Source organism: Phyllopteryx taeniolatus, chromosome 1, assembly GCF_024500385.1.
Source record: "Phyllopteryx taeniolatus isolate TA_2022b chromosome 1, UOR_Ptae_1.2, whole genome shotgun sequence".
NCBI lineage: Eukaryota > Metazoa > Chordata > Actinopteri > Syngnathiformes > Syngnathidae > Phyllopteryx > Phyllopteryx taeniolatus.
In genome coordinates this window covers 9,025,142-9,036,973 of record NC_084502.1, presented here as the reverse complement: position 1 = coordinate 9,036,973, position 11,832 = coordinate 9,025,142, and the positions used below count along the sequence as shown (strand labels likewise).

The window sequence follows — 11,832 nt, the reverse complement described above, 5'->3', positions numbered from 1 at the left end:
TCCCATCTCAACGTGACAACAAGAGTTACTTCCGCTACAACTTCACAGCCCAAGACCTTAAGTCCATCAACCTTAATTCCAGTGTGTTGTTAGCCACACGTTGCTGTGGCTGAGTAAAAACAAAAAACACAGAAAGAGAGAGATGCGTGATGCAGCTTTAATTCATGCCTCTACAATTCATAAGAAAGGACAAACTGTAAATTTGTATTCCCTTTTAATAATTAAGCATCACCCTTCTATATTGTTTGCCCTCTTTCTGTCTCTCTCATATACACTGTGTATATATCTATCTATATATATATACAGTATATATATAACATATACATTTTCTTATCATTCAAAACAATTATGAATTAACTACTCTTATGTACAATGTTTGTCTAACATGCTTGCCTGTCAGAAATGTATTTTTCTCCACATAATGTCAGGTGAATCAAAAACATCAACGCTATTTTAAATTAGATAACAATTTGGGTTTGTAATCTGGACATTCTGCAAGCGCTGGGAATCATTTCAGATATTTTCTCGGCAACATTTTACAGTTATATCAAGACCACAGAGACTACGGTACTCAAAAGCAAAAAGAAGGATGCGGTGATGCTACATGAAAACATTACTCTTTAACTCCGGGTTCATTGTCTTTTTCATTCCGAATACCTTATTCTTCAGCGAGCTTGCGGGAAGTCGGCGGAGGAAGCAATGAGGTCGTCTTCAAATACCAGCCGCTACTGTTTTTTGGATTATTATTCTTTTTTTTTTTATACCAGTAAAAACCTGTACATCCATTAAGTGGTGAATCTTGAGCAGAGTTGGAAGAATGTGAGCTTGGTAAGAGTCACTTGGCATGAACACAACGAAGCGAGAGGATCCTTGTTGCGCCGTTGGTACACGTCTCAATTAACGCCGATAGGTGAGGGGCCGAGTAAAGTTCTGGAAAGAGGAGACAAAGACGGCTTAAAGTTGCTACAGCGATAGATTTGTACGAATATTACATCATCTAGATCAAATGTCTACATTGACAGGAGAACACGGGATTATTTTCTTGCTAGAAAGGACGGAATTAATTACAGTGGCGAGCGGGCGAAGTTTTAGCGAAAGCGGAGGTTCTGTCATCCGGCTTGCCCCGTTCGTTCATCTGATTTTTGCAGTTTTAGTCTTAAGTCTTAATGCCTTAACGTGCTATTTCTTTGTCTTCTTCAACCCGTTGATCGGAATTTCCAATCGAGATTTTCCGTCGTCGTTCTATTCCTGACAGTTTCTTTCATCTCTTTCCCATTGGGGTTCAAGAAACATAACCTGGCAAGCCACGTTAACAAACTTCACTCTAAATCGTACGATGATCTCCCTCATTTTGCATAGTTATTGATTATTATTAAGACTCGGGCTGACTCGTCGTGTCTGGGTGGTCTCATACCTACGACTGTTGCGCTGCTTAGAAGAGACCGCAGTCCTTAAGGTTCTCCTTGATAATGATGTCTGTGACGGCGTTGAACACAATCTCAACGTTCTTTGTGTCTGTGGCACAGGTCAAGTGGGAGTAGATTTCTTTCACTCCCTTCTTCATGTTCAGCTCCTCAAACTGCGCCTTGATGTAGTTGCTGGCGTCGTCGTACGTATTCGTGCCTGCGATACATTGACATGAAGTCTCGTTCATTAAAGATTCTTGCATTGACTCGGGCACAAAGCAGGCAGGTACTAAAGTATCAATATGTAATATTGATACAGTGGTGCCTTGGGACACGAGACCTGAGAGATCGAATTTCGAAACAAGTGTATGTCAAAACATATTTCCCCATTAAAATGAATGGAAATGCAATTCATCTGTTCGATATGGACCGGGCCGGAACGCCAGCAGCAAAAATCAGGGGATGATTGACAGCCGTTATAATTGCATTGAATTTTATTTTATTTCTTTATTTTTTTTTTACCTCCCCAAAATTATTGAATAATCAGGGATAATCTGCCAATAAGTGTTTTAGGAGTTGGTTCATTAAAAAAAAACAAAAGAAAAAAAAGAAAAAATGATGTTGAAAATAATTCTGGAAAAAAATGAAAAAAGACTGATTTAAAAAATAAATACATCAGTGAATAGGTGAATTTGTGGGTGCCGAACCGTATGCATGGGCCCACTGTATTGTAAAATTAAATTAAATTAAACATTTAAAAAAGATATTGTAAAGATATTAACTGGTTTTATGAAGCGTCATCAATCCAAAAGTCTGACACACACACACACACACACACGCACTGTTGTACGTTCACGTGCTCTGCCTTTCAATGTGCTTCTCTCTCTCTCTCTCTCTCGCTCTCCACCCCCCCCCCCCCCCTCTCCCTCTCCCACACACGTGCTACCCCGCGCCCCCCACCCTCGTGTGCTGTCTGTCTCGGTGTCTGTCATCAGTGTTAACGTTCCAAAAACGTCTGTTTTCCTTCACTCAACAGTACAGTATTATGTACAAACACACAGTAACACATTTGCACCCCCACATAACCTGCAGTTCTACACGAATATTATGCAGTTCAAGCCTTTGCTGTTGTCTAACTCCTTTTTAGAAATGTTTACTCGTACTTTTACTTCGTAACAACATATAGTTAATAACATAGTTAAACTGAATGTAAAGAATTGAATTCATTGTGGCTCCTCCTTCTGATGTGCATGACCTGGCCACCGGGGGCAGTATGATACAGTCACGCAGACACAAAGGAATGAGTTTCACAATGACTGTAAGTGACTCAGCGAACTGCAGTAATATTAGTCGTTTTTCATTTTCATTTCGGCAGAGGATAAAGAATCTATGCCTCTGAGTGATGTTATATTGTCTGTCTACGTGTGTTGCTGCAGCGTTCGTGTTCAAATATCTGTTAATTAAAGCACTACAGCATCGCTACGTAGAAGCTATTTGGTAGCTCATCTTTGGAGTTTCACATTATGTGTTAGCATTAAGCTAAACAGACTTTATTAAGGGATAGCTACGTGGTTGTTTTAAATAAACAACTGCCGCTTGTTATGAAAAATACTCATACCACTCATATCTCAAGGCACCACTGCATATACTTTGTATTTTTTTTTAATGAATGATTTGTGCCTTGGCTCAATAAAGGTTGGGAACCGTGGCGTGCAAAGGGGGGGGGCGGGGGGTAGGCCCGGGCAGCCAGCTGGAGGGGGGCAACAAACCACACTCCCGCTCTAAATTCCCCCAGGCAAGAGGTTGTTAGAGGCACCCAACTTTAATACACCCCCTCCCCCAAGAGTGAAAAACTTAAATCACACCCACCCCCTCCGCTGAAAAACGTTTTTCAAGGGTGTAAAACTTCAATCCGCAAGCCACCAATGCACTGACACCCCCCACCACCACCCCGCTGTCGATGATTGGTTTCCGGGGGGCATTCCATTTCCTCGTCCCAGGCAGCAACTGAGCTTTGCACGCCACCGGTTGGGAAACACTGAACTAAGTGTTGATACAAACTTTGCTGCACACCAAAATAACCGGCCATAAAGACATGAAGAGTTCTCCTCCTGTTTGGCATGTGAACTCATTCTTCAGCTGTCAATTATGTCTTTGATGGAAAAAATAAAACAAAAAATCGTTTACCACAGCGGTGTGGAAATAACAGCAGCGGGAGCATCATAGGCACTCTCGACTCATGTCTTTGGGTTATTTTGGCTAATACTTGGTTTTACCATTGTAGTCCGGGAAGCAGATGCTCAGGTGGACCTTCTTGATCTTATCCTCAAAAAGATCCTTCTTGTTGAGGAACAGAACGATTGACGTCAGCGCAAAGAACCTGTGGTTGCAGATACTGTTGAATAAATGGAGGGACTCGTGCATTCGGTTCTGAAACGGTCAAAGTGGAAGCGCCTCAGTGACTGCTTTTTAGGGTCCTGCTTCGCAGCGCGTGGGCCAACTCACCACTTCGTCGTCTTCTACCAGCACCATGTCGTACGCGCTGAGGGCGCCGCAAAAAATGATGCAGGTCACGCCCTCGAAACAGTGGATCCACTTCTTTCTCTCGGACCTCTGGCCTCCCACATCGAACATCCTGCGCACCAAAGAGGCTGCTACCGATTCGTTTCTGAGGAGCGGGATGATGTTTTTGCCAATTCCGTCGCTCACCGGAAGTGCAGCTCTTTGCAGGAGAACTGTTCTTCAATGATACCGGTGGTCTTGACTCGAGATCGCAGCACGTCCTGCTCGGTGGGGAGGTAGTCGGGTTTGCAGATTCTGTCCATTTCGTTGAGGTAGCTAAAAGATAAACACAGACATTGCAGCGCCAAAGGAAATCTTGCCGCCTGTTTGGTTTTTAAGCGCCGAAGACGTGGACTCACTAGCCGGCCGAGTCGTTGAGTTGGTACTCGGCGGCTCTTTCGAAGCCGCTTTGCACACCGGAGTCCTTCCACAGCTTCTGGATGACGTCGGCCAGCTCGGGAGGCATCGTGCCTTCCTCGATGGAGTCGGACAAGTTCTGCAGTTTCTGTGCGTTCTCCTGCAGTTTTTCGATAAGGAAACAAAAACTGTCAGAACCATAACGCTGGGAAACCACTAAAATCGAAGTGGTAAAATTCGGAATTCAACCAAAATATCGCATTGAACGTCAGAGGTCGTCATTCACGTCTTCGATACGTGGAGAAGTGTGATGATCCCCATAGAACCAGAACCATAAAACTGTCTGTGCAGACTACACAGTACAATACGGCTAATTTGACAATAACTCAACTTCGATTAATGGTCGCAGCAGAGAGAAGAGTATTGTGAAGATCGGTTTTCGGAGGGCTTTTAAGGTTTAATATGCAGTGGTTAACTTTTTTTTTTCCCACACCTTTTTAACCACTGAGATTGTTCTAAAGTCGACCACTGCCGACATCACGCATCATCTAATGGTAAATCGGTTTTTGTTTTTTTTGGGGGGGTGGGGGTGTTTATTTGGCATGATATGGCAAAGTTGTTTGTAAAACACAAACTAATTTGTGGGCAACCGGCGTCCTGGTTTGGATTGTGTTTCATCGATGTATCATCTACGTAATCTTCGTGTCATCGGAGACCTGTGCAGAGGGAGAACCAAAATCGATTCCCAGAATCTCCATGCCTCTGATGATAGCCAGGGCAGACTGCAGGATGTTGCCATAGATGATTGCTCTGAACTCCAACTGTTCCTCTTTTGTGTAACCACCCTGATGCAGAATCCTGTACACAAAGGAGAGAACAACAACAACACAGGTTGAGAGCAAATAATGCTACATTTCGTCTCAATTGGATCACACTGGTTATAGCCCAAATAAAATGAAAAGACAAAACAGGTCAAGTTTACACTAATTCTTCAACAGCAGTGCCTGCCTGACTCCAAACAAGTGCTGACAAATGAGGCTAAGCGGCTGTTTGGCCCATCGAGCAAAGAGGCGGCACAGTCAGCCTACCGACCAATCAGATTCCAAAAACTTTAAGACACAGTTTTGACTGTTCAGTTGTGAATGTAAATAAATGTCATTTCGTGTGTGTTTACTTACTTCATTTGCTTGACAATGGTGCTTTTTCCCGACTCACCAGCACCTGCGACGACAGGACGACAGTGAACAGAGGCTGTTCCTCTTCGACGTGGACGCGCTTCAGCCCATAAACGGCAGAAGAATGCGCTTTCAAGTCCCTTAAAGGAGCGGTCTTGCCAAAATTGAATAGAAATGTAGCTTCCTTCGCTGCCTGCTTCGTTACACGAGGACACACATCTCAATGTTATGTTACAAAATAGTCAGTATTCTCCGTCAAAACCCATTCACGAATGCTCATTTTGGTCACGGGCCACATTGTAGTTAGGGTTACCCGCCTACGGTCGTTATGACTGTGAAAACCATACAAATGTACTCACCTATACTCACCTCATCATATTATTACATTTATGCACAATTACCCCAGCAATTGATTGTAAAACATATTGTTCACAACAGACTGAATTGGAAATGAGAAGACATGGAACTATTGTTCAATTTGTCTTCAGAATGGAATTATATCTAATCGACGATATACAAGTAAATAATAATTTTTTTATTTTTGCACAGATTTTCTGAAATGAAAAGAACAAACTCTACCAAGAAACATGGAGTAGACACTTTATACGCTTTAGTTTGCCGTACAAAATGATGCGGCGGGCCAGGATCCGGCCCTCAGACTTTGAGTTTGACACCCGTGTCCTAAAACAACTCAACAATATGTCCGTAATAGATTGGTGGATCGCTTGAAATTGTTGTCGATTTTGACTTTCAAGACACTGTCGCTATGTTGCATGAAGGCGTACCGCTCGGACGGACGGATTGGGTGAAAGTCTAGCAAATGTCCATTTTTGCGTGGCAACTGAGGGATCAGCAGAGGCCTCCGCAAATGGCTCTGCACTAAACCCGTTAGTTAATTGGATTGGCGTATCGCTGCTGTGCTGGGATCCATTTAGACCGGAGGCTGTGATCTTTTAAGTGCCGGCGCCCTTACATAAGAGCAGAAATGTCTTTGCAGCTAATTTGTGCACTTATCTCACACTTTACGTGCTTGTCTGATATTCCACTTCAAATACAGTACTCTGCATGGAACTGGACTCCTGCAGAGGTAACTTGATTAGCAGATTATTATTTGACCTGCGTTGTTGCCTCATCTCACCGCTGCTGTCTAATCTCCCTCATCCCCTCGCCGGTGCGCCCAGGGCCAATCTTTCCAATAAACTACTGTGAGATTTGATGCAGAAATAAGCCTGCAAATCCCACCCCAACAAACTAGCGTCTTACATCCGAGTAAGTAGTGAGCAGATGTGACGGACTCTTTTCCAGCGCTTTGATATGCGTCGGGCCAGCCTGAATCCGAATCTTTTTACGACATGATCGTGAGTTTTTGCACTTCGCCTTCCCCGGAGACAACGAAGGAATTTGTATTCTCGAACCTCAAACACTCACCGTTAGCCTAAAATGATTGATTTATTTTATTCTTTTTTTAACTTAGACTTCCTGCTTGCCGAAGGACACCACCGCAAAGGTCATTTAAAGCGATGACATCTCAAAAGCACCTGCGCGAGAGACCCCGGTGAGCCTTCAGGTGTTCACTTACCAAGCAGCAGAAGCTTGACCGTTTTCGAGTCCTTGTCGGCATCCTCTTGGAGTTGCTTTTCCAATTCCTTGGACTTTTTGTCCTCGGCACTCGCTCCAGCGCCCATTCTTTCTGCCTCCTCACACTCAAGATCCTCAAGGAAAGAAATTTTGACGGCCCTCTGTGTGCTGTTGCTGAGAATCCTAGTGTAGCACTAATCGTGCCAAAAGGTGATTTCCCAGCGGAATGGGATTGGAAGGGAGGCGCTTGAGCTTTCCCGGTGTCTGCGTCGATGATAAGATGGGCCCATCAATTCAGGAGTTCTTGTCTAGCAGAGATCCACCGTTTAATTCCCTCTTCTTAAAGCCCTGACTGAGGAGAGGCCTCTTCCTGATTGGCCAGTCGATCTAATTAGTTTAACAGGGCCAATATGTGAATGATGTCAAGGAAGGGGAGACGACAGTATAAGCATTCTCACTTGTAGCGAGATGCATATTTTATTCTGGATTAGAACAACCAGTCCAATTAATTACTATAATGATTCATGAATATGCAGATTAAGCATAACAGAGAGAAATTAATGCGCTACATATTTGCTGCATAAAAGTACATATGTTCTTTATTTGCGGCATGAATTCGTGCAATTTTTAGGCTTCCTCAATCTGTTTGGAATGGAGTTGTAGTAATCGAGAAGAAGAAAAAGAAAGATTTACATGATTCATATAAATCAGTGGGGGTGTCGCCTCGTCCAACAAAGTTGCATTCACTGCCAGTTGGACTCTTGACTAAAGTCACATGGACGAGCAAGGAGGGATTCATTAAAGTCTCCTAAACTCCTTACAGTTAAGACGTTTAAGTCTCAGGTGGTGCGGTGACTGCTAAACAGAGCAAGTGCCGCCACGCCGCGCTCTTCGGTTGGATGCGAGCGTTAACGTGACCTAAATGCGTGTGCTGAAGGTTACGTAATGGCTCATTTAAACAAGCGATGTCTGTTTTTTTGTCAAGTGAGAGATGTTATGAGGTGAAGATGAATGTCGGCTGTGGCGACAGGTTCCCCATGAGCGGCGGCTGCGTGTCAGGGCCATTTATTTTCCAGCTTTGCGTGCGGGTCAACTTAGACTGACAGGATGTTGTTAGACAGTTGATACAGATAAAGATGCAGTATACTTCGGGCCGCAAATGGCATCAGAAGCCTTTGTAGTGTTCATGAAATTACTTTAGTGTCCCCAAATTTGCGAATTGTTGCATTTGAAGCACTAGATTCCAGCTTTCAATAACATTCTCATGAAGGTTTTGGAATTTTTTTAGAAAAGGATTACATTTGACATCTCAGTTTTTTGTGACTTTTGAGTATTTTGTATTTTATGATGTTGTTGTTTTTTTGTTTTTTTTCTGGTTCCAGGTTTAAAAAGCTCATTTGGGAACTTTTGAAAGTCTTGCAAAGAGGTCTTTGTTGTCATTTCATTACAAAAAGGAGGCAACTCCAAAAAGAGACAACAAAATTACACCTAAATGGCAAGTAATAGGCTTTGTGAATACAAAGTAATAGCAGGTGAGTGTACCAGCACTACAGTCTCTTTAATTAACCCTTAACCTTAAAGGTTGCCGTTAAGAAAACAACAACACACTTTTTGTCATCCAGTCAGAGCTAAAAAAATATATATTTTTTAAAATGCAATCCCAGGTGTGCCAATAGTTTTAGCCACATAATACATTAAATCACATCATAGAATATTAGGGTTGTATATAATATATATATAATAAAAGGTTATAACAGGCTACGAACAGAAACAGCGTTTGACTAAACAAGCCCTGATTTTATACTGTTAATTTTTAAGTAAATTGAGATGAGATCATCATTATTTCAATATATACTGTCCACTTTTATGACATTTTTCCCATGTGAAATATGTGCTTTGGCTCCATAAATGTTGAGGAACATTGGATCGTAAGGGTCAGTCTTGCGGTTGACAGGAGCTCACTTGAGGGTGTACGGTACCCGACTTGTGTGCATGTCCGCTTCTGACTTGAGACCCCAAATAATTTCCACTCATGTCACTCACTCTGCTTAGCATGTAGTATTGATTGCATGGGGCAGGCTGCCGGAGGTTCGGGCGCTTGCAAACGGACTAACATCTAGTGACGGCGAACAATCCCATTACCCGGGGGATGGCGTAGCCCCGCTTTGCGCTCGGTCTCTGCGGCCGACGCTGATCTGTTGACGAGATTACTCAGAGAGCCTCAGTTCAAGCGCGGAGGCCAAGGATTAACACTTGCGGTTTTGGTCTGCGGGTTACAATCTTGAACGTTGAATTCATGCTAAACGTTGCTCGGTGAGTGCTGATAGGATGCGCCGAGAAGTCAAACTGCTTTAAGGACATAACAGCCTGGTGATCATTGCGCAATAATGTTGACAGTACAGAGTTGAGGGAAAGTAGATGCGTCTCGTCTTCAATTGCGGGGCTTGGCTCCACCCACTGAGGAGCTCAGCTCGATTTTTTTCCATCTTAATCTCTTAGTCTGCCAAAGAAAGAGCTGTACGTACTCTCACTGATGACGCATCGACATGCTCGCTGACGCCACGCTTTCACATTGACATGTGGTTGCGACCTTTGCGCCTTCAAACCTTAATCACCATCAAAAATCAGACAGGGTTCCGGAAGGCTTTGTTACTGATAGCGTCATTCTATATGTATGCTATCAAGTTGTTGCTATTGTTGTATTTTGTTATTGATTTTTGCTGTTTATTTTCTCTCTTTGCCGCCTCTCCAACTACAGTCAGCTCCATAAATATTGGGACATCGACACAATTCTCATCTTTTTGGCTCTAAAATCTACCGAAATTAAACGAATTTACGCATAGACATCACCAGATGGCGCATTTCATCCCTGGTGATGCTCTGCCAGGCCTCGACTGCAACTGTCTTCACTTCCTGCTTGTTCTTGGGGCATTTTCCCTTCAGTTTTGTCTTCAGCAAGTGAAATGCGTGCTCAATCGGATTCAGGTCAGGTTATTACTCTCCAACATTCCACTTTTGTGCCTTCAAAAACTCTTTGGTTGATGATGCAGTATGCTTCGGGTCATTCGCGTCCATCTCCACTGTGAAGCACCGCCCAATGAGTTCTGTAACATTTGGCTGAATATGAACAGAAGATATTGCCTGAAACTCTTTAGAATTAATCCTTCTGCTTTCACCAGTCAGAACATCGATAAATACAAGGGAAGCAGTTCCATCGGCAGCAATACATGCCCACCTGGCCATGGAACAGCTGAGTGGCCAATTGTTACTTTTAGTCCCTTAAAAATTGGGCGGCACATATACAAACAATTGTAATCACTACACCGTTAACCTCCCAATTAAAGCTGAAAGTCCGCAGTTCAAGCACATCTTGTTTGTTTCATTTCAAATCAATTGTTGTGGTGTTTGGAGCCAAAAAAGATGAGAATTGTGTCAATGTCCCACTATTTATAAAGCTGACTGTATACGCTGTTAATGTCAGGTTGGTATTGCTTTTTGTCTTTTGTCTGTCTGTCCCCTCTCCAACTACATACAAACTTTATTGCTTTCATTTTTCTTTTGTCAATGTTTTTTGTTGTCTCTCGTCTTTCGGTCTGTCCCCTCTCAACCAAATACTGTCCAGAGGCATTCGAAATACATCCCGACAGGAGTACGTCTGATTGATGTTACTGTGTCGTAGGTGTGAATGTGAATGCGGGTGGCTGTTTTTTGTTTCTATGTGGCCTGCGATTGGCTGGCGACCAGTTCAGGGTGTACCCCGCCTACCGCCCGAAGATAGCTGGGATAGGCTTCAGCAGCCCGCGACCCTAGTGAGGAGAAGCGGTAAGGAAAATGGATGGATGGATGAAGAATGCTCAGGTTATGGAGCAATATTCATGTTACAATATGTTTCTATTGTGGTTGTAGTTGTCACTGTTTAATACTTAGAGCTATTCCTAATACTTTTCCCCACTCATGTTGCTCAATAACGTAAATCCAGCATACTGCAAGCAAAATAATCAGCATACTGCGTTCGCTTTTGTAAACAGCTCTTGGATTGGATCTCATAGGATTGTGCAGCTGTCCCTAGTGTTGTGACTGTTCGTAGTTTGAGGACTCTGAGTGTCCAAGGTCAGTTTTGATGGCGCCGGTGTTGCGTTTGGTTCTGCCGGAGAGGGATTAGCCACACAGACAGATTAACTGTGTGGGGGGGGGGGGGGGGGGGGGGGGGGGGAAGAGGACTCAGGGTGATTTAATACAAGGAAACACTTCATTAACTTCTCTCGTTTGTCTGCTCGTGTTTCACACAGCGTCAAATGGACTTGCAGATCAAGAGGTTTCGCATGCTCCTCTTTTAAATCCATCTTCGACGGGAGAATGCATTACAAGATCAACTAGTCTTATGTACATGTGATAATATATTGGGTCAATATTGTGCAGTATCATGTCCCTTGAATGTCATTCAAAGGCAAAACTGCAGTAGACTACAGGCTACATACTGACTATCACATGATGTGATCAAATGGTTGAACAGCGGTGTGAAATGCGATTCATTTGGACAATTTAATTATATGTAATACCATAACAGAATTTGTTTTTGCGTTTCATGACACTTTGAAATGTATTGGACACCATTGAGCAGAATTACAGACTGGTGTGTCTCATTTCCACAAGAGGGCGCTGGTTGCTATTGACACAGCTGATGCAAAAGAACCCTTTTTAACAGCGTTCAATAATCTGAGGTTTGATTTGCTTTTAGTGGTTGCATGCATTAT

At 43.2% G+C, this 11,832-nt stretch overlaps 1 protein-coding gene across 1 annotated transcript; it reads right to left on the bottom strand.

Annotated features, from left to right (window-relative positions):
* Positions 1–143: 143 nt before the first annotated feature.
* On the bottom strand, positions 144–7,405 carry gnat2 (guanine nucleotide binding protein (G protein), alpha transducing activity polypeptide 2). The gene is made up of 9 exons (XM_061769209.1): positions 7,080–7,405; positions 5,504–5,546; positions 5,042–5,183; positions 4,328–4,485; positions 4,116–4,244; positions 3,912–4,041; positions 3,683–3,836; positions 1,415–1,623; positions 144–930 (listed from the first exon to the last, which is right to left on the bottom strand). The coding sequence occupies exons 1-8, from the start codon at positions 7,183–7,185 to the stop codon at positions 1,433–1,435; spliced, it is 1,053 nt and encodes a 350-aa protein (XP_061625193.1). The 5' UTR covers positions 7,186–7,405; the 3' UTR covers positions 144–930; positions 1,415–1,432.
* Between the last annotated feature and the right edge of the window lie 4,427 nt (positions 7,406–11,832).

Coding starts and splice junctions, on each gene's coding strand:
- gnat2 (XM_061769209.1), bottom strand. CDS start 7,185: ATGGGCGCTGGAGCGAGTGCCGAGGACAAAAAGTCCAAGGAATTGGAA. Junction 5,547..7,079: donor GGTCAAGCTTCTGCTGCTTG/GTAAGTGAACAC, acceptor CTGTCGTCGCAG/GTGCTGGTGAGTCGGGAAAA. Junction 4,486..5,041: donor TTGGTTCTCCCTCTGCACAG/GTCTCCGATGAC, acceptor GAAAAACTGCAG/GAGAACGCACAGAAACTGCA.